Genomic DNA, 23626 nt, shown 5'->3' with positions numbered 1-23626 from the left:
GGGCGAGGAGAGAATTTTCCTCAAACATAATTGTGTAAATCACCACTCTTCAAGTTCCTAATTTGCAGTAGGCATGTTTCAAAGGAAAATAAATGATAAGAGAATTTCCCTAGAAACTAACTTTATAGTAGCAAGAAGAGTTCGGACAGCAGTCTTCCCTCTTGGTAAGAATAGGAATTACTCAAAGTTATAAAAAAAAGGCTTTTTATTTAAGAATTGGGGAAGAGGGTTTTGCTCATGACTACTGTCAACTACAGCACCTCTTTAGCATTGGAACACCTGGTCCTTACTTACCTAGGCATTTCTTTATGACATGAACTTGAGATTGTGCAAAGATTACTTCTGAAGAACTTGGATTGATCCCATATATGTCATAGTCTGCTTCCATATATTAAGGCGATAGTGGTTAGCACTGCTGCGTCACAGCGCCAGGGACCCGGGTTCGATTCCTGGCTTGGGTCACTGTTTGTGTGGCTATTGCATGTTCTCCCCGTGTCTGCGTGGGTTTCCTCTGGGTACTCCGGTTTTCTTCCACAGTCCCAAAATGTGTGATTTAGGGGGATGAGAGTAAATACGAGGGGTCAAGGAGCTAGGGACCTGGGTGGGATTGTTGTCGGTGCAGGCTTGACGGGCCGAATGGCCTCTTTCTGCACTGTAGGGATTCTGTGAATTAGATTGAACCTACATATGTCTCGGTCCACTTCCATATATTGAATTAGCTCAACTAATAACTGGCTTGAGTTTTGATTTCCTTGTTATTTTGAAGTAACTTTTCAAGCTTTACCTTTCCAGGTCTGGTGAGAATGATGTTGAATACAGCAACAACATGGATCTGGAGGAAGGCGAGTTGGATGATTCAGCAGGAGCTTCTGGTAAACCTGAGTTGGGGTATATTGGAAATAAAATTGTCTTTTGGCCAGGGGTGGGGAGCAATTGGCTTTGCAGATGAGTGGCATGCTTCACTCCGTACCATTCCCAGCTTCGATATTTCAACTTCTGTTCAAGGTGAAAGGATTTATCAGGAATGAAAGATCAGCTTTTTTCCTTTCCATTCAGTGTCACCACCAAGTCCTAGATTAGATGTACAGTGCACTGGTCTATTCTATTTCCTTTCAGCTCCTCAAGCCTGTTCAGCCATTCAATTAGATCATGGCTGACGTTATTCATCAAGTTCCGTAACCTTTATTGCCCTTCAATCTCAGTACTGGAATTCTCAGTTGACCCCCTCCTGACCTCCACTGCATTTTTGCAGAGTGCTCCAGATTTCCACAACGCTCAAGTGAAAAATGCTTCCGAACATCACCCTTGAATGGGCTAACTCTAATTTTAAGGCTATTTTCCCCCTTGTTCTGAACTCCCCCAACAGAGGAAATAATTTCTCTAGCAACCATATTAACCCCCAATCATTTTAAACACCTCAATTAGGTCATCCTTTAATCATCTAAACTCGAGGGAATGCAAGCCTCCTAGTTTGGTGCTTTTAGTCCTGGTATCATTTCCTGCATTTCTAATTTATTCACACACCTGCAACTAGACGCAGGAGCAATGAGAGAAGAGAGATTTGTATTATGGATCTTTATATCTATCCATCTGTGAATAGTTATTCTCACCAATAGGAGAGGCGATGGCCTAGTGGTATTATTGCTAGACTATTAATCCAGCAACTCAGCTAATGTTCTGGGGACCTGGGTTCGAATCCCGCCACGGCAGATGGTGGAATTTGAATTCAATAAAAAAATCTGGGAATTTAGAATCTACTGATGACTATGAAACCATTGCCAATTGTCCGAAAAACCCATCTGGTTCACTAATGTCCTTTAGGGAAGAAAATCTGCTGTCCTTACTGGTCTGGCCTACATGTGACTCCAGAGCCACAGCAAAGTGGTTGACTCTCAACTGACCTTGGGCAACCAGGGATGGGTGATAAATGCTGGCCAGCCAGTGACACCCAAGTCCCACGAATGAATAAAAAAACAATAACAATGCTTCATAAGTGACTTCCCCTCATCAGACTCTGGGTTCCTGCTGAAAGTTATCTGTGTGACTGGTTCCCAGAAATCAGGTAGGGATTCCATCTTTGTTATTAGTGGATAAAACTAATATCCGCAGCTTCTAATCACCTGAGGTAGGGCCTGAAATTGAAGAAAACTTTTATAGTGCTGATCTTTTTAGAGTAAAATATTAAAACTACTTAATGAAAAATGTGCTTAGAATTAGAGGCAAGCATTTTGAAACTAAATCAAAGATTGTGCCCCTTTATTCTAGACTGCCCCACCTAGGGAAGAATTCTTTTCCACCTTTACCCTACAAAATCATTTTAAGCAAACTGATTCTAGATCAACCCTCAACCTTCTGGCTCCAGGGAATATAAGTTTTTAAGTGTATCCAATCTGTCCCCCTAATTTAGCCCTTTAAGCATCTGTTTCATACTGGTGAATCATAGAATCCCTACAATGTAGAGGGAGGCCATTCGGCCCATCGAGTCTACACCGACCTCAATCCCACCCAGGTCCTATTCCCATAACCCCACTCTGCTAATCCCTTAAAACCAGGGTTAATTTAGCATGGCCAATCAACCTAACTCGAACATCTTTGGACTGTGGGAGGAAACCGGAACACCTGGAGGAAACCGACGTGGACACGGAGAACATGCAAACTCCACACAGACAGTGACCCGAGGCCTGAATTGGTGCTGAGAGGCAGCAGCGCTAACGACTGTGCCGCCCGTGAACTTGCACTGTAGCCACCACCTCAGGCAGATCTTTTGTTCCTGTTGTGTTTTGCCTAGAACTGAACACCGTACTCCAGAAAGAATCTGACCAAGGCCCCGTGGAATCTCCCCTCTTGTCCTTCAGTACTCCTGAATTAAAAGGCCCACTATTCCATTGCCTTTTTTGATCACCTTTGTTACCTATGCGCTGGCTTCTAGTACTCGATGTATATCCAATCTTTGCTCCTGCATGGCTTTCACAAATAAAATATTCTGTTATGGATCCAAACTGGAAGACCTCGAACTTGATTACATTGAGCTTTAGCAGCCCTGGCTTAACCCATTTAGTTAATCTGACTGTGTCCCGTTTTAACTCCTTGCCCATCTTGAGCAACTTGGCTCTGCTAACCTTGTCTCTTCTGCAAACTTGGATGCACCACTCTGCGTTCCTTCATCATTGATATGTTTAGTGAAATGCTGAGGCCCCAGAAGAAATCCTTGGAGTGACATTCGTCACATATTGCCTGTCAGTATATCATTTTTATCCCTACTGTGAATCTCCACCTTCCAATGCATGTCACAACTTTTACTCCGGTTTCTTTTTTTCCTTTATTTCATCGGATGTGGACGTCACTGGCAAGGCCAGCATTTATTGCACATCCCTAATTGCCCTTGAACTGAGTGGCTTTTTTATTCAGTTGTGGGACATGGCGTTCTCTGGCTGACCAGCATTTGCCCATCCCTAGTTGCCCTTGCGAAGGTGGTGGTGAGCTGCTGCCTTGAAGCGCTGCAGTCCACATGCTGTGGCTTGATCCACAATGCCGTTAGGGAAGGAATTCCAGGATTTTGACCCAGCGACTGAACGAACGACAATATATTTCCATATCAGGATGGTGAGTGGCTTGGAGGAGAACTTGCAGGTGGAAGTGTTCCCATGCATCTTCAGCCATTTCAGAGGAAATTTAAGTGTCAACCACATGGCTGTTTTGATTTAATATACAGTGAAAAGTATTGCTTCTTGCGTGCTATAAGACAAGCATACCATTCATAGAAAGGAAAGAAGAGGGTGCAGAATGTAGTGTTACAGTCATAGCTAGGGTGTAGAGAAAGATCAACTTAATATGAAGTAGGTCCAATTAAAAATCTGATGGCAGCAGGGAAGAAGCTGCTCTTGAGTCAGTTAGTACATGACCTAAGACTTTTGTATCTGCTGTGATCGATCTGGAGTCACATGTAGGCCAGAACAGATAAGGATGGCAGATTTCCTTCCCTGAAGGACATTCATGGCCATTGAGAATGGTTTTGTGATCATTAGATTTTTAATTCCAGATCTTTTTGCGTTCAAATTTGACCATCTGTCATAGTGGGATTTGAACCTGGGTCCCCAGAGCAAGGCCCCGTGTCTCTGGAGTACAGTGATAATATCACTGCACCATATCCTTTCCAAACTATGTACTTTCATTTTTTCTAATCTCTCAACAAATCCTCTCTGGAAGTCCAAAAAGATTATCTATAGGATACTCCATTATACACGATTTTAGTGACCTCAAAAAAAAAGAACAAATCAACTGGTATAAGTTGACATGCCTTAACCTTTACAAATTGCCTTACTGGCTCTGATCAACTTGTCCAAGTGCTGAGTCGCTCTGGCCCTGATGACCGATTCCTGTAAGTTTACCACAATAGATGTCTCCAGTTAGCTGGCAAATCTGTAGCTACCTGGTTTATCCCCCTCTTTTTCAATAATACTGATATTTGCAATTTTTCAATACAATGGCATAACTCTAGAATTGAGAGCTTGGAAAATTGACTAAATCATCTACAATTTTCTCACCTATTCATTTTAAAACTCATGGGTGGAAGCCTCAGATCCTGAGGATTTGTTTTTGTCAAAGTTCCAATGCAATGGATTTAAATCCAATGCTTTCCTCACCTTGACCCAGTTTCAGTTTCCCTTGTGCCCATGGTATTTCATCCTCTTCCTCAATTGTGACGACATGGTACTCATTTGACAAGCCTGCCATTTCTTTTGTTTGCTGACAAGGATCAGAGCCCACTTCTGGATCTCTGATTCCTAATCTAATCAGTTTGGGTTAGAGGTCAAATAAAGGACAGGCATTTCCTTCAATTTGTTTTTAAATTAGCTTTGACAAGCAATTTCACTTGTGCACTTCAGCACTCAACATGGTCTGATCCTCATCTTTCATCAATTCAATTGTGACGGTGAGTGAGCCAAAAGGGAGGAAATCCTCTTAAATTATTTTTCATTCATTTCCATATGTCATTTTGACCTTTCCCATGCCATGTAAATGGGACCTGTCGTAGTGATTTTGAACTGGGGCATGAGTGTCACCAAATGGTTTCTGGTGATAGTCAAGTGAAAGATTTATACAATTCATTGCCACTCTGCATAGAAGGTGCAGGTTAGCCTTTGGGTGTCTCACCAGAGAAAATGGAAAGTGGCAGATAAAGAAACTGTGAGTTATACTGTTCACTTTGCTTTGGTGGAGTTTAGTCAATCTACCAAAGTTGTAACTACATAGTCATCATTAACTCTGGCTCAACCATCTTCAGCTGTTTCATCTCTGAGGAATAAGGTCATGTGGGGATATTTGTTAATGATAATACAATGTCCAACACCATTCATAATCCTCATACTGAAGCAGTCCATATCAAAATGCAGCAAGACCTAGATAATATCCAGGCTTGGGTTAACAAGTGGCAAGTTACATTCATGCCATACGTGCCAGGCAATGACTATCTTCAACAGGAAAGAATCTAACCATAGCCCCTTTAATATTCAGTCTCATTACCAACACTGAATCCCCCACTATCAACATTTCAGGGGAAATACCATTGACCAGAAACTCAGCTGAACTGGACTATCAATATAAATACTGTGGCTCCAAGAGCAGGTCAGAGGCTGGGAATCCTGCATTGACTAACTCACCTGACTCCTCTGTTCACCATCTACAGGGCACAAGTCAGGAGCGTGATGGAATACTCTCCACTTACCTGGATGAGTGCAGCTCCAACAGCAATTGAGAAACTCAACACCATCCAGGACACAGCCCATTTGATTGGTACCCCTTCCACAAATATTCACTCCCTCCACCACTGCACAGTTGCAGCAGTATGCACCATCTACAAGATGCACTGCAGGAACTCACCAAGACGCCTTAAGCAGCACCTTTCAAACCCATGACCACGACCATCTAGAAAGACGAGGGCAGCAAATGCCTGGGAACACCACCAACTGGAAATTCCCCTTCAAGTCACTCACCATCCTGACTTGGAAATATATCTCCATACCTTCATTGTCACTGGGTCAACATCTTAGAATTCCCCCTCTAACATGTGGATTGCAGCGGTTCAGGAAGACAGCTCACCACCATCATGACGGCAACTGAGAGTGGTCAATAAATGCTGGCCTTGCCGGTGAGGCCCACATCCCATAAATTATTTTTTAGAAAAAGGAAGGACCTGCACATGGTGGAAATGCAAGAAGTGTTTCTTCTGGAACAGTCAGAAGAAGTGCACTCCACTTTGGGGTGTAGGTCCGTTCAGAGAATTGGGCTCTGGGAGGAAGCAATAATTGGTGGAATGCCCAAAGAGGAAAACGGGTTTTCCTCTTCCCTTTCCTGTTGAGGGGGCTGCATCATCAGTCTGTCCACACAAGTAGTTATTAGTTGTTGGGTAGTGAAACATTATGAATGTTTCAGGAATTCTTGGTGTTGTCGTTAACTTGTCATGTCGCTTGGAATAATTTTGACAGCTTGAGTTTGTCCTCTTTGTTGGCAGTTCGAAGCACCGAGTAATATTGTCATGTTTGTTACTTTTCAGAAAATCAGATTTCTGTTTTTCCCAGTAGATGTTTATTATTTTTGCCCCTTGTGTATTTTTGTCACATTTATGTTCCATCTTCCACAGGCGGGCTGAGCAACCGCAGTCGGTCTTCGAGGCGGGGAACGGGCAGTCTGACAGCCGCTGCCAGCAGCAGCCTGCTCGACATCGACCCAGTCATTCTCATACAGTTATTGGACCTGAAGGACCGGAGTAGCATGGAAAACCTGTGGGGCTTGCAGCCTCGACCGCCAGCTTCTCTGCTGCACTCTGCAGGTAACCTGCTCAATCTGTAATTTCTAATGTAAATACTGGTGTGCAATTCTTTCAAGTACTTCCTGGTTAAAACTCCAAAATATTAATATAAGATGGTCAGCAATCAACCCAATTGGGAAATTCAGCAGGAACTTCTTTACCCAGAAGGTGTTTAAAATTGGAACCACGCAGAGTAGTTTATTTATTCGTCACAAGTAGTTTTACATTCTCAATGCAATGAAGTTACTGAAAATCCCCTAGCAAAGGTGCACTAATGAGGAAGCTAGATAACTACATGAGGGAGAAAGGAATGGAAGGTTACGCTGACAGGATTAGATGCAGGTGGGTGGTAGGGGGGCTTGTATGGAGCATATGCACCAGCAGGAACCTGTTGGGCCGAGTGGCCTGTATCTGATTTGATTTATTATTGTCAAATGTATTGGTATACAATGAAAAGTATTGTTTCTATCTGTGCTGTAAATTTAGAGTAATTCTACATAATTCCAAAACTTGGTGTCACCGGTAGCCTAGGTGATGACGAATTTGCTTCCTACGGTTTGTATTGAGAACTTTCCCTCCTCCCCTAGGAAGGTTTAAAAAAAAACGATTGCTTTAATTTCTACACCTGGATTTGTTAACAGAAGCTGTAATATTTGACATTAAGCCAAATCTCCCAAAGCAATTAACTGCAAATTATGTAATTTGGAAGTGTAGTCATGCAGTTGTGATGTAGGAAATGCATCATTGGTGCAGTTTAAATTTGTCATTGATTAGTAAAATTCTAGCTGTTCTTCGATGGCCTTCATTTTGTGCGGGGGAGATTGGGTGGCAGACTGCACCATAGAACAATGTTCCTTCATGCCTGGGAACATTGGCTGTACCTTCCTTTCGGCAGCACACAGCTGTGTGTACTGAGCCAGTAAAGAAACATTTTACAGGTGCTCCTGAAAACGCTTAGATTTTCCATCCTGAACTCTATTCAGAAAATTTACCGGGTACTCATCTCGACCCCACAGCATTTAACATTTCTTCCTCATGTACTTGCCCATTTTTTTTCCTTAAAAAGCCTTTGTTGTTCATTTCAATTATTGTAGCAGCAAGCTCCACATTTCAATAGCTCCTGAAATCCCTATCGGATTTGTTATTGACTATCCTGTTAATGACCCCTACTTCTGGACTCCTTTCATTGACAAAAGCATCTCTGTCTATTACTATCAAACCCTTTCATAATTTACATTCATTAGATCATTCCTCAGCCTTCTCTTGGAGAAAAGCGGCACTGCCTGTTCAAATTTTCTTGATATATGTACAAGCAAATTGTATACTCCAGGAAATTCTCCTTTCATCTCCTGACCTTCTCTGAATCAGCACTGGGGCTATGAGCTGAGGGTTTATGGTAGTGAGTTTATCCAGTGAGTGAGTTCCTGAGTCAAATCAATGCCCTAGATCAAGGATTTGAAAATGGGTAACTGCTGAGTTTCATCTCATATCTGAAAGGTTCCTCAGTAAGGTAATGTGTTTTAATGCAGTGACTTACAAACTTTTTTGGCTGACAGACTCGGTTTAAAATGGATTCGTCATCATAAGCATCCCCCCTCCCCGCTGCCCAAATTTACATTATAATGCTCCTAAAAGCTGAATGAATTTATATTCTGGAAGCTTTTGAGTGAATGTCTGAAAAAAAAAACTCTTTTGAATTAGCCTGAACTCACCTAGCAATTACCACCAGCCTTACTAACTATGGATCTACCTAGCCATCACCCTGTTGCTCTGTGTTCCTTCGTGCATTCCCTCCAAGGTAAGATGGCCAGGCTATTCTACATTGTATACGTGACAGCTGCACCCTGCTCCCACCTTGCACCCCAAGCCCACCTTCAGCCACCATCCATTCGCATAAAGCTTGACTATTTCATGAACTCCCTAGAAACACTCTGGATCTCAGTTTAAGAAACACTGTTAATGGACTTGACCAATGTTTCTAAGATTTTTCCTTCTTGACGTATTAGCTCAATGTCGTAAAGATCGTGACCAGCGGAGGCAGCAAGCTGTGCGGCGATCACCTCCCAATTCTGGGGTTCTGAAGAGGTTGAAGGCCCAAATGGCAGAAGTCAGGAGCAAAATGTCTGAAGTCAAAAGCCAGATGTCTGAGGCGAGAAGTAACACGGTGTTGTGTGCTGATTTGGGGGCAAATTGCATCACTCACGCTGGAGAACAGGGACCATCAGGGCCCAGTGGAATTGACAGCTTCCGGAGAAATGAATCTGGACTGGACCTCCTTTCCAATTATATAACATTTGGTGAGTGGACAAAGGATTAACACTGCCATGTGACTAATAGAAGAATATAAACTCCGTTATTACATGTTAAAATTGATTTTGGGTTGATTGAGAGGAAATGCTTAAATTCAAAAAAAATCTGACTTTGGCAGGAACGAAAATACTAAAATCTCAACTGAGCATGAGGAAAATAATTTGGGCGGAGTCAAAGTGGATTTGCGTTGGAGTTTTTTTGACTGTTTGTGAGGAAGCATCAGTGGGTGAGATGTATTGAGATTTTCAGAAGGCTTTTGATAAAGTGCCACACAGGAGGTTAATGAATGAAGAGCACGTGGGATAGATTGGATGGGTACTGGCATGGATTGGTTAATGGACAGAACAGAATGAAAAGATTGTTCTCGTGTTGGCAGGCTGTGGTTAGTGGGATACTGCCAGGATCAGGACTTGCACCCCAGCTGTTCGCAGTCTGTAATAATGATTTGGATGGTGGGGACCAAATGTAATATTTCCAAGTTTGTGGGTGACACAATTGGGTGGGAATGAGTCCTGAGGAGGATGTAGAGAAACTTCAAGGGGATTTGGACAGGGTTAGTGAGTAGCAAGAACATGGCAGATGGAATATTAGGCAGGTAAGTGTGAGGTTAGCTTTGCACCTCCATTCCTCCCATCAGAGTTTTTCTAAATGGTGAGAGACTGGGAAGTGTTGATGTCCAGAGGGATCTGGGTGCCCTTGTGTCACTGAAAGCTAACGTGCAGATGCAGCAAGTAATTAGGAAGGCAAATAGTATCTTTGTCTTTACATCTGGACTCGAATCCTCTTGCGCTAAAGATGTCTTGCTGCAATTGTATAGAACCTTGGTTAGACTGGATCTGGACAACTTACCTAAAGAAGGATATACTTGCCACTGAGGGAGTGCAGCAGAGGTTCACCAGACTAATCCCTGGGATGGTGGAGTTGTCTCATGAGGAGAGATTGAGGAGACCGGGCCTGTGTTCTCTAGAGTTCAGAAGAATGAGAGGTGATCTCCTTTGTGATGTACAGTTCTTACAGGGCTGGGCAGGATAGATGCAGATAGGAGTCACAGGTAGGCCAGACCAGGTGAGGATGGCAGATTTCTTCCCTAAAGGACATTGTTGCAAAAACCTCTCTGTTTCACCAATCAATGATGGTTGTCATGGTCACCATCTTTAACTAACTTTGTATCCTAGATTTATTAATGGAATTCAAATTCCACCAGCTGCCCTGGTGAAATTGAACCCATGTCCCCAGAGAATTCATCTGGGCCTATGGGTTACTAATTGAGTGAAGTTACCACGATGCCACCATCTCCCCATATATGGCCAACGCCTCCTAATTCCTGTGCTGAGTATAGAAATCTCCAGTCAGTGCTGTCTGAACAATTTTTAAACCCTTTTTATTTGACAAACTTTTGCTAGTACATTAATATTATTTTGCACTGTATGAGTATAGAAAGCTTAAGTACATCCTGCCCCGGTCACTATTTAAAATGTGTACTTTCCTAATGTGTGGCCAGCTGACCTAACCAACAGCCGTCCCAGCCAACATTAACTGGCCGCCAAGTAAAGGCTAAGCTTGGTGGCAGTGTCAAAGCAGCTGTTGTATAATCACAATGCAGCAATTGTGTATTGTGAGGTAACAAGTGGAGGGTGAAAAATATCACTCTGAAATGGGAAACGGTTCAGAACCGAGGGTTAAAATGAAATCTTTTTTTTTGAAAAACCCTTTATTTCTGGAGTTTAACCCTGACAAATGCGAGGTGATTCATTTTGGTAGGACAAATTTAAATGTGGATTACAGGGTCAAAGGTAGGGTTCTGAAGAATGTGGAGGAACAGAGAGATCTTGGGGTTCATATCCAGAGATCTCTGAAGGTTGCCACTCAAGTGGATAGAGCCGTGAAGAAGGCCTATAGTGTGTTGGCGTTCATTAACAGGGGGTTTGAGTTTAAGAGCCGTGGGGTTATGCTGCAACTGTACAGGACCTTGGTGAGACCACATTTGGAATATTGTGTGCAGTTCTGGTCACCTCACTACAAGAAGGATGTGGAGACACTGGAAAGAGTGCAAAGGAGATTTACCAGGATGCTGCCTGGTTTGGAGGGTAGGTCTTATGAGGAAAGGTTGAGGGAACTTGGGCTTTTCTCTTTGGAGCGGAGGAGGTTGAGAGGAGACTTGAAAGAGGTTTATAAGATGATGAGGGGGATAGATAGAGTGAACGTTCAAAGACTATTTCCTCGGGTGAATGGAGCGGTAACTAGGGGGCATAACTATAGGGTTCATGGTGGGAGATATAGGAAGGATGTCCGAGCTAGGTTTTTTACTCAGAGTGGTTGGGGTGTGGAATGGACTGCCTGCAGGGATAGTGGAGTCAGAAACTTTAGGAACATTTAAGAAGCTATTGGATAGGCACATGGAGTACTTCGGGATGATAGGGAGGAAATAGATTGATCTGGGTTTCAGACAAAGCTCGGCACAACATCGTGGGCCAAAGGGCCTGTTCTGTGCTCTATTTCTGTGGTGGCCAAACTTAACAAGAGAAAATCAAGAATGTAAATTAGACAAGGTCCTGCCAAAATTAGAAGAAACTTTAGTTCGTTTGTAGTCACGGTGTGGCCGATTCGCGCCCGCCGCCGCCCATTCTACAACTGATCCTAGCGTATAAGCGTTAATTTGATTGCCTTGTCAAGTTGATACTATTGACACGAATGTGAGAGATATTATGCCATGCAGCTGGGATTTGAAGCTTTAATCAGAAATGTATAAAGTTATCAGTTGTCATGTTCAGCAAGATCTCTATTTCCTGTTCAAGTGGCATTCAACATGTTTTAGTATCATTTCCATGGAGCCATCACCAGGTATAACACAGATATAAGCATGCTGTTAAAACAGCTAAAAATGCAAGTCTGTTAAATATAATTTTCATCCAAATATTCATGATGCACTAACAAGCCTGCAGGTTTGCTTTGCTACAAGTGCTAGTTTGTCAGGGTGAACTGTGTTTTCTTCAGTATGTGCAGTTTATATTTATTTTAAAAGAGAATAATGATGCAGCCACAAAACCCTTGCTGGATCTCTTGACTGGACCACTCCAAATAATTGGGTAGAAGACAAAGTGTCAGTTTGTCTATTTTCTTTGCAAACTCCAGTTTGAGTTGCTGTGTGTTACAGGCACATTTTGTTTCTCCATTCTAACCTTTCGTATTTCTTTCAGTTTAATCAGGCTTCTGGGGTGCAGACCGTTAAATGGTTGACAGCTGCTTGTGTTTCATGGAATCCAATTCTGGGCTAACTAAAACACAAGTAAACATAAGGCACTAGAAATCTGATCTAAAAAGAGAAACTGCCTAAAATTGACAGATCCAGTAGTATTTGTGTAGAGAAAAGATAGGTTAACTGTTCAGGTGACAGCTTTATGTACGAGATGCTGACAAAAGGTCTTCACCTGAAATGAGAACCCTTCTCTTGTTGGTGCTGACAAGCATGCTTTGCTTTTCCAGTACTTTTGTTTTTACTTATCTTTTAGTTGGATTGACTGTCCTAGCTTTCTTAAAGTCCCTACAGTGCAGAAGGAGGCCAGTGTGCCCATCGAGTCTGCATAGACTGACAGAGTATCTTACCCAGGCTGTCTCCTATCCCCATAATCCCAAACATTTACATGGCCAATTCACCTAACCTGCACATCATTGGACTGTGGGAGGAAACCCACGCAGACACGGGGAGAATGTGCAAATAGTCACCAGAGGCCAGAATCAAACTCTGGTTTCTGGAGCTGTGAGTCAGTAGTGCTAACCGCTGTGCCACCATGCTGCCCAACTGGATGAGATCATTGAATACCGTCGAGTGTGATAGTCACATTCTTCCCTTTCTTTCTCCCCTCCCTTCCTCTTAAGCAAGCTTCATGGTGACTATTGGAATCATTAGGTGTCGATGAAATTTGGTAGGCAGGTCCCGATCTGTAGCAGCTGGTGGTGGACATTAACCGGATGTTCCTGTTCCTAAAATGTAACTCCGTTCAAAGGGTCTTTAAAAGACATGACTGAAAATGAGTGCTCGCAGGGATTTGCTGTGCGGTGCTCAGAATGTAGGACAACCATGCCGCTATCTACACTGCAACCCAACCCAAATATAACAACTAGGCACGGGATGGCCTCATTCACTGCCTAATCCATTGCAAAACTGATTTAAAACCTGCCAATGATCCCTAGCGCTTGATGCTGTAAATTCCTCATTTCCAATTACCTTACACAGATAGCAAGAGCAGAAGATCAGGTAGAGATCACTTTTTTTTCATTTTTCTCCCTTTTCCTGTTCTGGAGGAACTGGCTGGAAGCGCATTACACTGTCACCCATGTGTCGGGACTCCTCTAATACTTAATCCAAATGACTTTTCTAAATGTGTGTGAGCCATGTAGAGGCATCGCAGTCAAGTCTGGTGCAACTCTCAAACAACAGCCACATGAACATTTCCAGCAGAGGGCACTGGATAATAAGCCAAAGCTAAAACTGTGGCATTTTTAGCTTGCTGCTCTTTCTAGTCTTTCCTAACCCAGGAATGCTGGAGTTCAGCCAATGGCACAGGTCAGGAATCAAACCTGTGTGTAACCCCTGGCCCATTAGGAACTGACCACACTTGTTTTTAAAAGTTAAAATGAATTCTATTCAGTCTGTATGTACCTGTTTGTAGAGCAATGAGGTAGTAAGGCTCTTTGCGCTGAGTGCCTGACAAGAGATTTCTCCCCCCGAAAAGAAATCGGCTTTGATTTGCTGCAGGCAGTCAAAGAATCTCGATGAAAATAAAGCTCTAAACACTTAGTGAAATGTTCTAAAGTGCTGGAATGTAATGCTGAGCGATCAGGTTGGAGTTGCCTTGGAAACAGGACTGATCTGCCTGAGTGTACATTCTGGTCACCCTTAGTCTGTTCTTTCTGACGTCAGAACAGTAAATGCCCTGTGAGCATGAATTTGGTTTGGTGAGCATAAGGAAAGCCTTTCTGAGAGGACATTTGGGGGAGGGGGGGAACAAAAATATTTGAGTGAGCTGTGTTGTTTATGGGAATCCATATCAAGCTTAGACAAGAAGCAAAATTGATCTCCATTTCTAGGCCCCACAGCTTCTGTGAAGAGAAAAGAGATGTAAACCTGTCTTTTTACTGTCTTCAGATTCTTAAAGATTTATTTCAACTCTACATTTCCAGCATCTACATTTAAAAAAAAAAATTGATCATCTGTCAAGTAACAGTCCTGCTTTTTCACTAGAATATTTCTTGCATCTTTTTAAAGCATGTGGAGGCTGTCAGTTAATAGCAATTGAGTTTGAGAGGTTCAACAAAATGTTACAAGCTGTTAACTTGTAAAATTTCCCTCTTTGATTTTTGCCTTCAGCATCCACAAAGAAATGTGGATCTCCAAAACACAGTCGCTCAGGTTCATCAGGGACCAGTTTCTCTCTCCGCAGAGCACTGGAATGTGGGGATAAGGATCTGCACTACCAAGAGAATTGTCAACCCAGCACAGCAGGTAACTGCTGGTAATTGGTTTAATTCCTCTAGTTTATTTACCATATATAGTATTAAATAATGATCCAGCTTGCAGTCACATAAGGAGGCTGAATACATCCAGAAACCTAACCTTGCCATAATTAGAGCAGATGATTTAGCATCGTGACACTCCATTAATTTCCCCACTCGCTAAATGTAGCATGAAGCATGATTTGTGATTTGAAGAATGCAGGTTTTGCATCAGAAATCCTTTAAATGTAGGTAAAAATGATTAGCAACAACAAATAGCTGCTTCTCCCCATAATGTGTTCCATGCTTCCTCCACCTAACCTTGGAACTAGGCTTTGTGCCCATGCTTGTTCAGATGCCTACCAGTATATACTGATAGCCAGCTTAATGTTCCATATTCCCTGATGCATTCCACTTCTGGCTCTCACTGTTATCCTTCTGTTACTGCCTGACAAAGTAAGTCTGCACATATGTACACAACATCTGATGTAGTGAACCTTATTTTTGTCAAAAAGCCCAAGTAAGCAATTAATAGGCTATGGTCGACAAAATCTACTCACGAAAATCAGATTTTCTTATAAAACATTGCCAATTACAATTTTTAATGTAGGATTATCAAAGTCCAGCAATAGACAAGGATCACCACATTCTGTAACCAAGCCGAATGATGCCGAGACCCCGTCAGTCTGCAAGGCCGAGGACCGAGCTTTTACTGTCATTGCGTCTGACCAATTCAGTAACTCTGCGCTGGATGGATTGGCGTCACTGGAAATTACACGGAAAGTTGCCACTTTAGGGTGAGTGTGCATAAAGTGTGTATTTAAATCTTTATCTCGTGTCTCACGACACACGACAGTTGCAAGCAATCTTGTGTGTGTCCTTCCCAACGCTGTTGTTGAGTTATTTGTTTGAGTATTCTACCCAAAATAGAGGAAATAATTGGCTTTGACCTATACCCACGAATCTAAAGTTTTCCTGTATGGCGTACTCTGCCCGTATAACCCAGCAGGAGAAGAGTCGTTCTTTGTGAAAGCACAATTTAAATTTATTATTATTCATTATAACTCCATTATTTTTGAGCTGTAGCTGCTGCTGTAACGCAGACGCACAGCAGCCAGTATATACACACAGATCCCAAAAGCAGCAAGTGAGACAATTGACTGGATAATTTGCTTTTAACTGTAATAATGGGGGAAATGCTGCCCACAACATTCGTGCAAAATACTGCATTTTGTTTCTTTCATTCTGACGATGCAGCACCTTCTCGGGGGCAATTGGGGTTGGGCAACAAATGCTGGCCTAGCCAGTAACAGCAACATCCCAAGAATGATTTAAAAAACCTTCTTCAACACTGTTGGCCCAGATTACTTAAGTTCTAGACTGGAATTTAAACTCTACCTTTTGACCTAGAGGCAATAGTGCTACTAACTGAAACAAGCTAGCACCGTGTTCTGTATTTAATGCCACAATTCTTTGGCTCCTTGCCATTTCCAGCCCCTATTGATATATACCTATTGATAGGTGTTTGGTCTGCAACATGACACTGACATTTTGCCATCCAATAAAAAGGGAGTATTGGTGAAATAGTTTGATGTTCAAAAGTCAAATAAAGATTAAAGGCTGATTGTTTCTCAAGTTAATGTTGCTCAATTCCAAATACGCACCATCAAGCTGAATAAGTATCTCTTTATCTGACTGCCAACCCAGTAAAATAATGGTTTTAAACAAATTGAGTTAACAAGAATAGCATTTGCGTGAAATTGCTTGTGTTCAATTTGAGGATCTTTATTAACCTCTGTGCTTGCTCCAGGTCAGTGGCCCCATGCTGTTTCATTGATAACCAGCAGCATTCTGACTCCGAGAATGCAGGCACCGCAGGACCGTGTGCTTTGTCTCTTGAGGGTACATTGGGCAGGCCAGAAGAAGGTAAAGTTACATCTTGATTACTGTGCCTCAGTGAGCTTATTAATATTAAATGCTGTGGAAGTGAGTGGTGTTCAGCCTAGCCAGTGTGTAATATAACTTGCTGTTTCATTCACTACACAACCCAATAGGAAGCATGTACTAGGATAGTTTCACTTCTAGTGCACGTTCCACTCTGGGATACTGCTAGCTACTGTATAAACTCAAACCTACTTTTTACACTAGATTGTAAGCATGTCTGTGCCAGGGTAATTGATTTCAAAAACACTTGGTCCTGTTTTGTTGCAGTATTCTAAGTGCAGTGGCATAGTTCTATTTGTAGGGGCACCAACTCAAAGCAATGCCTATTCCATCAAGACCAGCTCCAAGTTGGATATCCAGCACTGAAGGGCATCACCCATGAAAGTTGCCCTACATCCATGCTGTGACATGAGTCTACCCTTCATGTTGGTGAATAGTAGATGCATCATACCTAGAACTACATCAGTTTTTTAAAATGTGTCCATTTGAGAGGTGTGAGTGTTGTTGACTAGGCCAGCACTTGGTCATAGAGGTTTACAGCATGGAAACAGGCCCTTTGGCCCAACTTGTCCATGCTGCCCTATTTTCTTTGAACCCCTAAGCTAATCCCAATTGCCCGCATTTGGCCCATATCCCTCTATACCCATCTTACCCATGTAACTGTCTAAATACTTTTTAAAAGACAAAATTGTACCCACCTCTACTACTACCTCTGGCAGCTTGTTCCAGACACTCACGACCCTCTGTGAAAAAATTGCTCCTCTGGACACTTTTTTTGTATCTCTCCCCTCTCTCCTTTAAACCTATGCCCTCTAGTTTTCATAGAAAGAAATCATAGAAACCCTACAGCGCAGAAAGAGGCCATTTAGCCCATCGAGTCTGCACCGACCACAATCCCACCCAGGCCCTACTCCCATATCCCTACATATTTACCCGCTAACCCCTCTAACCTACGCATCCCAGGACACTAAGGGGCAATTTTAGCATGGCCAATCAACCTAACCCGCACATCTTTGGACTGTGGGAGGAAACCGGAGCACCCGGAGAAAACCCACGCAGACACGAGGAGAATGTGCAAACTCCGCACAGACAGTGACCCGAGCCGGGAATCGAACCCAGGTCCCTGGAGCTGTGAAGCAGCAGTGCTAACCACTGTGCTACCGTGCCGTTTTAGACTCCCCTACCTTTGGGAAAAGATATTGACTATCTAGCTGATCTGTGCCCCTCATTACTTTATAGACCTCTAGAAGATCACCCCTAAGCCTTCTACGCTCCAGAGAAAGAAGTCCCAGTCTATCCAGCCTCTCCTTATAACTCAAACCATCAAGTCCCGGTAGCATCCTAGTAAATCTTTTCTGCACTCTTTCTAGTTTAATAATATCCTTTCTATAATAGGGTGACCAGAACTGCACACAGTATTCCAAGTGTGGCCTTACCAATGTCTTGTACAACTTCAATAAGACGTCCCAACTCCTGTATTCAATGTTCTGACCAATGAAACCAAGCATGCCGAATGCTGCCTTCACCACTCTGTCCACCTGTGACTCCACTTTCAAGGAACTATGAACCTGTATCCCTAGATCTTTGTTCTGTAACTCTCCCCAACATCCTACCATTAACTGAGTAAGTCCTGCCCTGGTTCAATCTACCAAAATGCATCACCTCACATTTATCTAAATTAAACTCCATCTGCCATTCGTCAGCCCACTGGCCCAATTGATCAAGATCCTGTTGCAATTGGAGATAACTTTCTTCACTGTCCACTATGCCACCAATCTTGGTGTCATCTGCAAACTTACTAACCATGCCCCTATATTCTCATCCAAATCATTAATATAAATGACAAATAACAGTGGGCCCAGCACTGATCCCTGAGGCATGAACTTATTGTCCAAACTTAATTGCCCTTGAGAAGGTGGTGATGTGGTGCAGTCCATGTGGTGTAGAAACACCCAAAATGCAATTGGGCCAGGACATTACAACATGGCTGTTATTTGACTCACTCAGAAAATGTCTCATTTTTATCCTCCTTGTGAACAGTGGCCCTAATTTTGTCGTCCCTGTTCCATATCCTTGTTTCTTCAATCGCCTATTTTTAAATATTTGACATTGTCTCTGCTTGAACCACTAACTGCAGTCATTCATTCCACAGTTTAGCAATCCTCTTGGTAAATAAAGGTTTCTCTAAGTCCGTCACATTTAATCCTGTCATTACATCACCATTCGATCAATGGAAACAATCCATTTCTATCTCTCTCCCATTCTTCAATTGTAAGATTCTGAAGGCTTGGCAAGGTAGACACTGGGAGATTGCTTCCACTGGCTGGGGAATCTGGAATACACAGGCACGGTCTCAGGATAAATCAATCATTTAGGACTGAGATTTGGAGAAATCTCATCACTCTGAGGGCTGTGAATCTTGAGAATTCTCTGCCCAGAGATCTTTGGATGAAAAAGAAAATTAATTTTTTTTTTGATTTGTTCATGGGATGTGAGCATGGTTGGCTGGGCCAGCATTTATTGACAATCAGAGGGCATTTAAGAGCCAAACACATTGCTATGGATCTGGAGTCACATGTAGTCCAGATCAGATGAGGATGGAAGGTTTCCTTCCCTAAAGAACATTAGTGAACCCAGATGAGTTGTTACAGCAGTCAACAATGGTTTCATGGTTATCATTAGACTTTTAATTTCAGAATTTTATTGAATTCAAATTTTATCATCTGCCGTGGTGGGATTTGAACCCCCATCTCCAGAGCATTGACGAAGGGTCACCAAGACTCAACTCTGTTCTCGCTCCAAAGATGTCATCAGACCTGCTGAGATTTTCCAGCATTTTCTGTTTTTGTTTGATTCCAGCATTTGCTTTTATCCCAGAGCATCATCATGGGCCTCTGGATTACTAGTCTAGCAGCAATACCACTACATCAATGAATCCCCTTTAATTCCTCATTGTCCTTAACCCAGATAGCCCAGTTGGTAGAGCATCTGAGTTCAGCATTCTTGTTCCAGCCTGGCCTGTGCTTTTTTCAAAATAGAAGTGACATACTCCCTGGGCACAGCCCACTGTCTCCCACGACAGACTGCACAGTTAACAGAGTGCACAGCCACTGGATAACAAATTCCAAGTCCTTCTCCCTGTAATGATATAATGTTAAAGAATCTAAGTGATATGTATGCTGCAGTGTAACAATTATATAAAATGGTAATATTTAGGAGAGCTTTAATAAGTAACCTTGTAATTCCTACTCGTCGCCATACAAACTACTACTGCTCGTAGTTTTACCTTATGCCTGTGTATAAACAATGCTTGCTCTTGTACAGGTGGAAAGTGTCTATCAACACTCGCAGCTTAACCTGAGGTTCTTTTCGCAGTTGCATCACTTCAGAAAAAGGTCCTTCATTTGCTGCCCGGTATGAGTAGCGACAGTGAGAGCGAATGCGAAACTGAGATTGAGGAACAAGAAGGGAATGTGTCTACAGAGCATGTGAATCGCAACTTTGCTACTCAGAGTCCCGGAGAAGGTACGAATCAAGATTTTCATACCTGGCTAAGTCCTGTCAGTATTTTTGTCTATCATTGGTAAACGTTTTTTAAACATTGATGTAATTGAAAGAATTATTAGAAGATTTGCATACAAATTTAGAAGGAAGGTGAATTAATACTGAACTGAAAACACAATGTTGGAAGTGTAAAGTAGATCAGTTAGTAAAAAGAAACAACGGCAGGCGATGGATGTGTGCCGTTCATTGGAACTGCTTCTGGTGTAGGATACAAACCCAAATAATTTCAGCCCTGATGAACTGCAAAGACCAGGTAACTTCTTCATTTGTTCATGGGTTATGGGTGTCGCTGGCGAGGCCATCAATTGTTGCCCACTTGGGGTGTGCTGATGCCTGCGATCATAGATTGCCTGTGCTAGGGTAGAGCAAGCAATCGGGGTAGCCAATGAGGTTAAACCGAGGCTTTACCTGATGCAATTTTTCAAAGCCATGTCAGCCTTTGGCTAAGATGAAGCTCGGATCAAGCCCGGGAGGGGGTGCAATGCCTCATCCTGACAGCTTGGATCTTGTTTGATCGAGCCCAAGATGGGATGTATATTCTTGTCTTGTCAGCTTGGATCTGGTTTGTCCCTCATGTGGGGACTTTGATTGGAGTCCATTAATTGGCTTTCTTGATTGGGGGGGGGGGGGGGGGGGAAGAGAGGGGGGGGGGGAGGAGGAGAAAGGGGGGGGGGCAGGCGGGGAGAGGAGGAAGAAAGAGAGAGAGAGAGATTGTTGCCCACCCCTAACTGATCTTGAACTGAGGGACTTGCTGGGCCATTTCAGAGGGCTGTTCAGAATCAACCACATTGCTGTGGATCGAGAGTCACATGTAGATCTGCCCAGGGCACTGGTGAACCAGATGGGCTTTTTAAAATTTATTTACAGAATGTGGATGTCACTGGTTAGACCAGCATTTATTGTCTATCCCTAGTTCTCCTCAGAATCGATGAGCGTTTCTGTGATATGTTTAAGGTGGTTACAGTGTTGTGGCATGGTCCCTTTTTAAAACAACAATCACAATTGTTCCATCATTGAGCCTTCCGGAGGCATGTGGACAGTCCAGATACTAACCCTGTACGGTGAACATCTCTACAATAAACCCGTTTTCTGTTCCAAACCTCGCCTGGCACCTCCGTTAATTATCACACAGCATCAGTGCGACATAACAAATAAACTGGCAACGAATTGGAAAAACACCAAAGAGAAGAAAAATTTCAACTGGGGCTGGAGCTCTGATTCGGAGGTCGAGTAGGATCAGCAGGTTGAAACATTGCAACATCGTGAGTGCTGGTAGGGTACAAGAAAAAACATTGAGAATTCTTACCAGAGACGTAATTGATAGACTCCAGTTGGCAGTGTCTGCGCATGTGATTGGGTAAAACGGAAGCCACAATGCACCAAAAAAGGAAAAGTCTGCGCGGTAATTTCTGCATTGTATTTAAATCTGGAGTTAGTCTGGTGTGTAATCGGGTTAATTTTCCAAGTCATTGATTTAACTAAATAAAGGGAAGCCTCTTGAAAAGAGTACTACATCGTCCCCCAAGCCTGAGGGGAAAAAAATGGCGGATCAATTTGGTGCCGTAAGCTTTTTTGACCAAGATATTGAACGTTGGAGATCCTATACTGAGGTGTTCCAGTATTGTGTACAGTCAATTTAAATTTCGGAGGAACTCGTGGACCCAATTTCTCTCCGTCCTATTGGAAGTCAAGCCTTTAACTTGCTCCATAGTTTGGTCCAACTAGAGAAGCCTGGTGCCAAAATCATTCATGCCTGGTGAACATCATTCACAGAAGCCACGGATCATCACGGAATAGTTCAGGTTTCAGTGAAGAAACCAGGACAAGAATATTTAAGTTTGTAGCAACCTTTAAAAGGGTTGCAGAATATTGAGAGTTTGGTGCATCATTGGATGACACTCTTCGAGATTGTTTGGTCTGTGGGTTTTGAAATGAGGCAATCCAGTGACCCTTGCTCACTAAACACATTTTAAGCTTAAAAACAGCTCAGAAGATTGCAAGCTCAATGGAACTCGCAGCTAGAGAGGCTTCACAGAGTTGGGAACAGGCACAAAATTCCCTACGGTATGCGCCACCCAGAGGAAGCCTGTCTCAGAGGAAGTCTGTCTAGCAATAGGCATGTCATTGATGTGCAAGAACGGGCCATTCACCAGCTGAGTGCTGGAGCAAGAATGAATGCAAGAATTGTGACAAGAGAGGCCACATTGCAAGAGCTTGTTGCAGAAAACCAGGTTTCCCTGAAAAGTTCAGAAAAAGAACGTGGACACATTTAAAAAGAATAAGACTCATTCAGTGAAAAGAATTTACAACGTGGCTGACAAGATTAACCACTATCAACAGTCCAGGAGTCTCTTTTTGATTTGATTTATTATTGTCACGTGTATTAGTCTACAGTGAAAAGTATTGTTTTTTGCGCGCTGTACAGACAAAGCATATCATTCATAGAGAAGGAAAGGAGAGAGTGCAGAATGTGGTGTTACAGTCATAGCTAGGGTATAGAGAAAGATCAACTTAATATGAAGTAAGTCCATTCAAAAGTCTGACAGCAGCAGGGAAGAAGCTGTTCTTGAGTCGGTTGGTGTGTGACCTCAGACTTTTGAATTTTTTCCCGATGGAAGGTGGTGAAAGAGTGTGTCCGGGGTGCGTGGGGTTCTTCGCTATGCTGGCTGCTTTTCCGAGGCAGCGGGAAGTGTAGACAGTGTCGATGGATGGGAGGCTTGTTTGCGTGATGGATTGGGCTTAGTTCACGACCCTTTGTAGTTTCTTGCGGTTTTGGAGAGAGCAGCAGCCATACCAAGCTGTGATACAACCAGAAAGGATGCTTTCTGTGGTGCATCTGTTAAAACTTGGTGAGAGTTGTAGAGGACATGCCAAATTTCCTTAATCTTCTGAGAAAGTAGAAGTGTTGGTGGGGCTTTCTTAACTATGATGTCGGCATGGAGGGATCAGGGCAGGTTGAACACCTAGAAACTTGAAGCTCTTGACCACTTACAGTTCATCCCCGTTGATGTGGACAGGAGCATGTTCTCCGCTACGCTTCCTGAAGTCGATGACTATCTCCTTGGCTTAGCTGCCATTGAGAGAGAGATGATTGTTGTTGCACCAGTTCACCAGATTTTCTATCTCTTTCCTGTACTCCATCTCATCATACAGTGGTGTCATCGGCAAACTTGAAAGTAGAGTTGGAGGGGAATTTGGCCACATTGTCATAGGTGCATAAGGAGTACAGTAAGGGGCTGAGGGCACAGCCTTATGGGGCACCGGTGCTGAGGGTGATCATGGAGGAGGTGCTGTTGCCTATCCTTACTGATTGCGGTCTGAGTTAGGAGTCTAGGATCCAGTTGCAGAAGGAGCCGAGCCCTGGGCCACGGAGTTTGGAAATGAGTTTTGTAGGAATAATACCAGGTTTCAGAACGTTGCCCCTTCATGTGAGTAGGAATAATGGTGTTGAAGGCTGAGCGGTAGTTAATAAACAGGAGTCTGACATAGGTGTCTCTGTTATCTAGG

At 43.0% G+C, this 23626-nt stretch overlaps 1 protein-coding gene across 7 annotated transcripts in view; it reads left to right on the top strand.

Annotated features, from left to right (window-relative positions):
* The window catches only part of trim37 (tripartite motif containing 37), a 104004-nt gene that overhangs the window by 58245 nt on the left and 22133 nt on the right, over window positions 1–23626 (top strand). For 6 of the 7 annotated variants that reach the window (XM_078224663.1, XM_078224662.1, XM_078224660.1 and 3 more), the window contains 7 exons: window positions 793–872; window positions 6641–6829; window positions 8815–9105; window positions 14487–14621; window positions 15222–15408; window positions 16422–16537; window positions 19931–20080. In XM_078224663.1, the coding sequence (XP_078080789.1) occupies window positions 793–872; window positions 6641–6829; window positions 8815–9105; window positions 14487–14621; window positions 15222–15408; window positions 16422–16537; window positions 19931–20080 (1148 nt within the window). Of the gene's footprint in view, window positions 1–792; window positions 873–6640; window positions 6830–8814; window positions 9106–14486; window positions 14632–15221; window positions 15409–16421; window positions 16538–19930; window positions 20081–23626 lie in introns of all 7 variants that reach the window. The other variant, XR_013499072.1, reaches the window with a different exon arrangement.

This window comes from Mustelus asterias, chromosome 12, assembly GCF_964213995.1.
Source record: "Mustelus asterias chromosome 12, sMusAst1.hap1.1, whole genome shotgun sequence".
In the NCBI taxonomy this organism is placed as follows: domain Eukaryota; kingdom Metazoa; phylum Chordata; class Chondrichthyes; order Carcharhiniformes; family Triakidae; genus Mustelus; species Mustelus asterias.
Note: the sequence above shows the minus strand (reverse complement) of the source record. Positions and strands in the feature narration are given on the sequence as shown.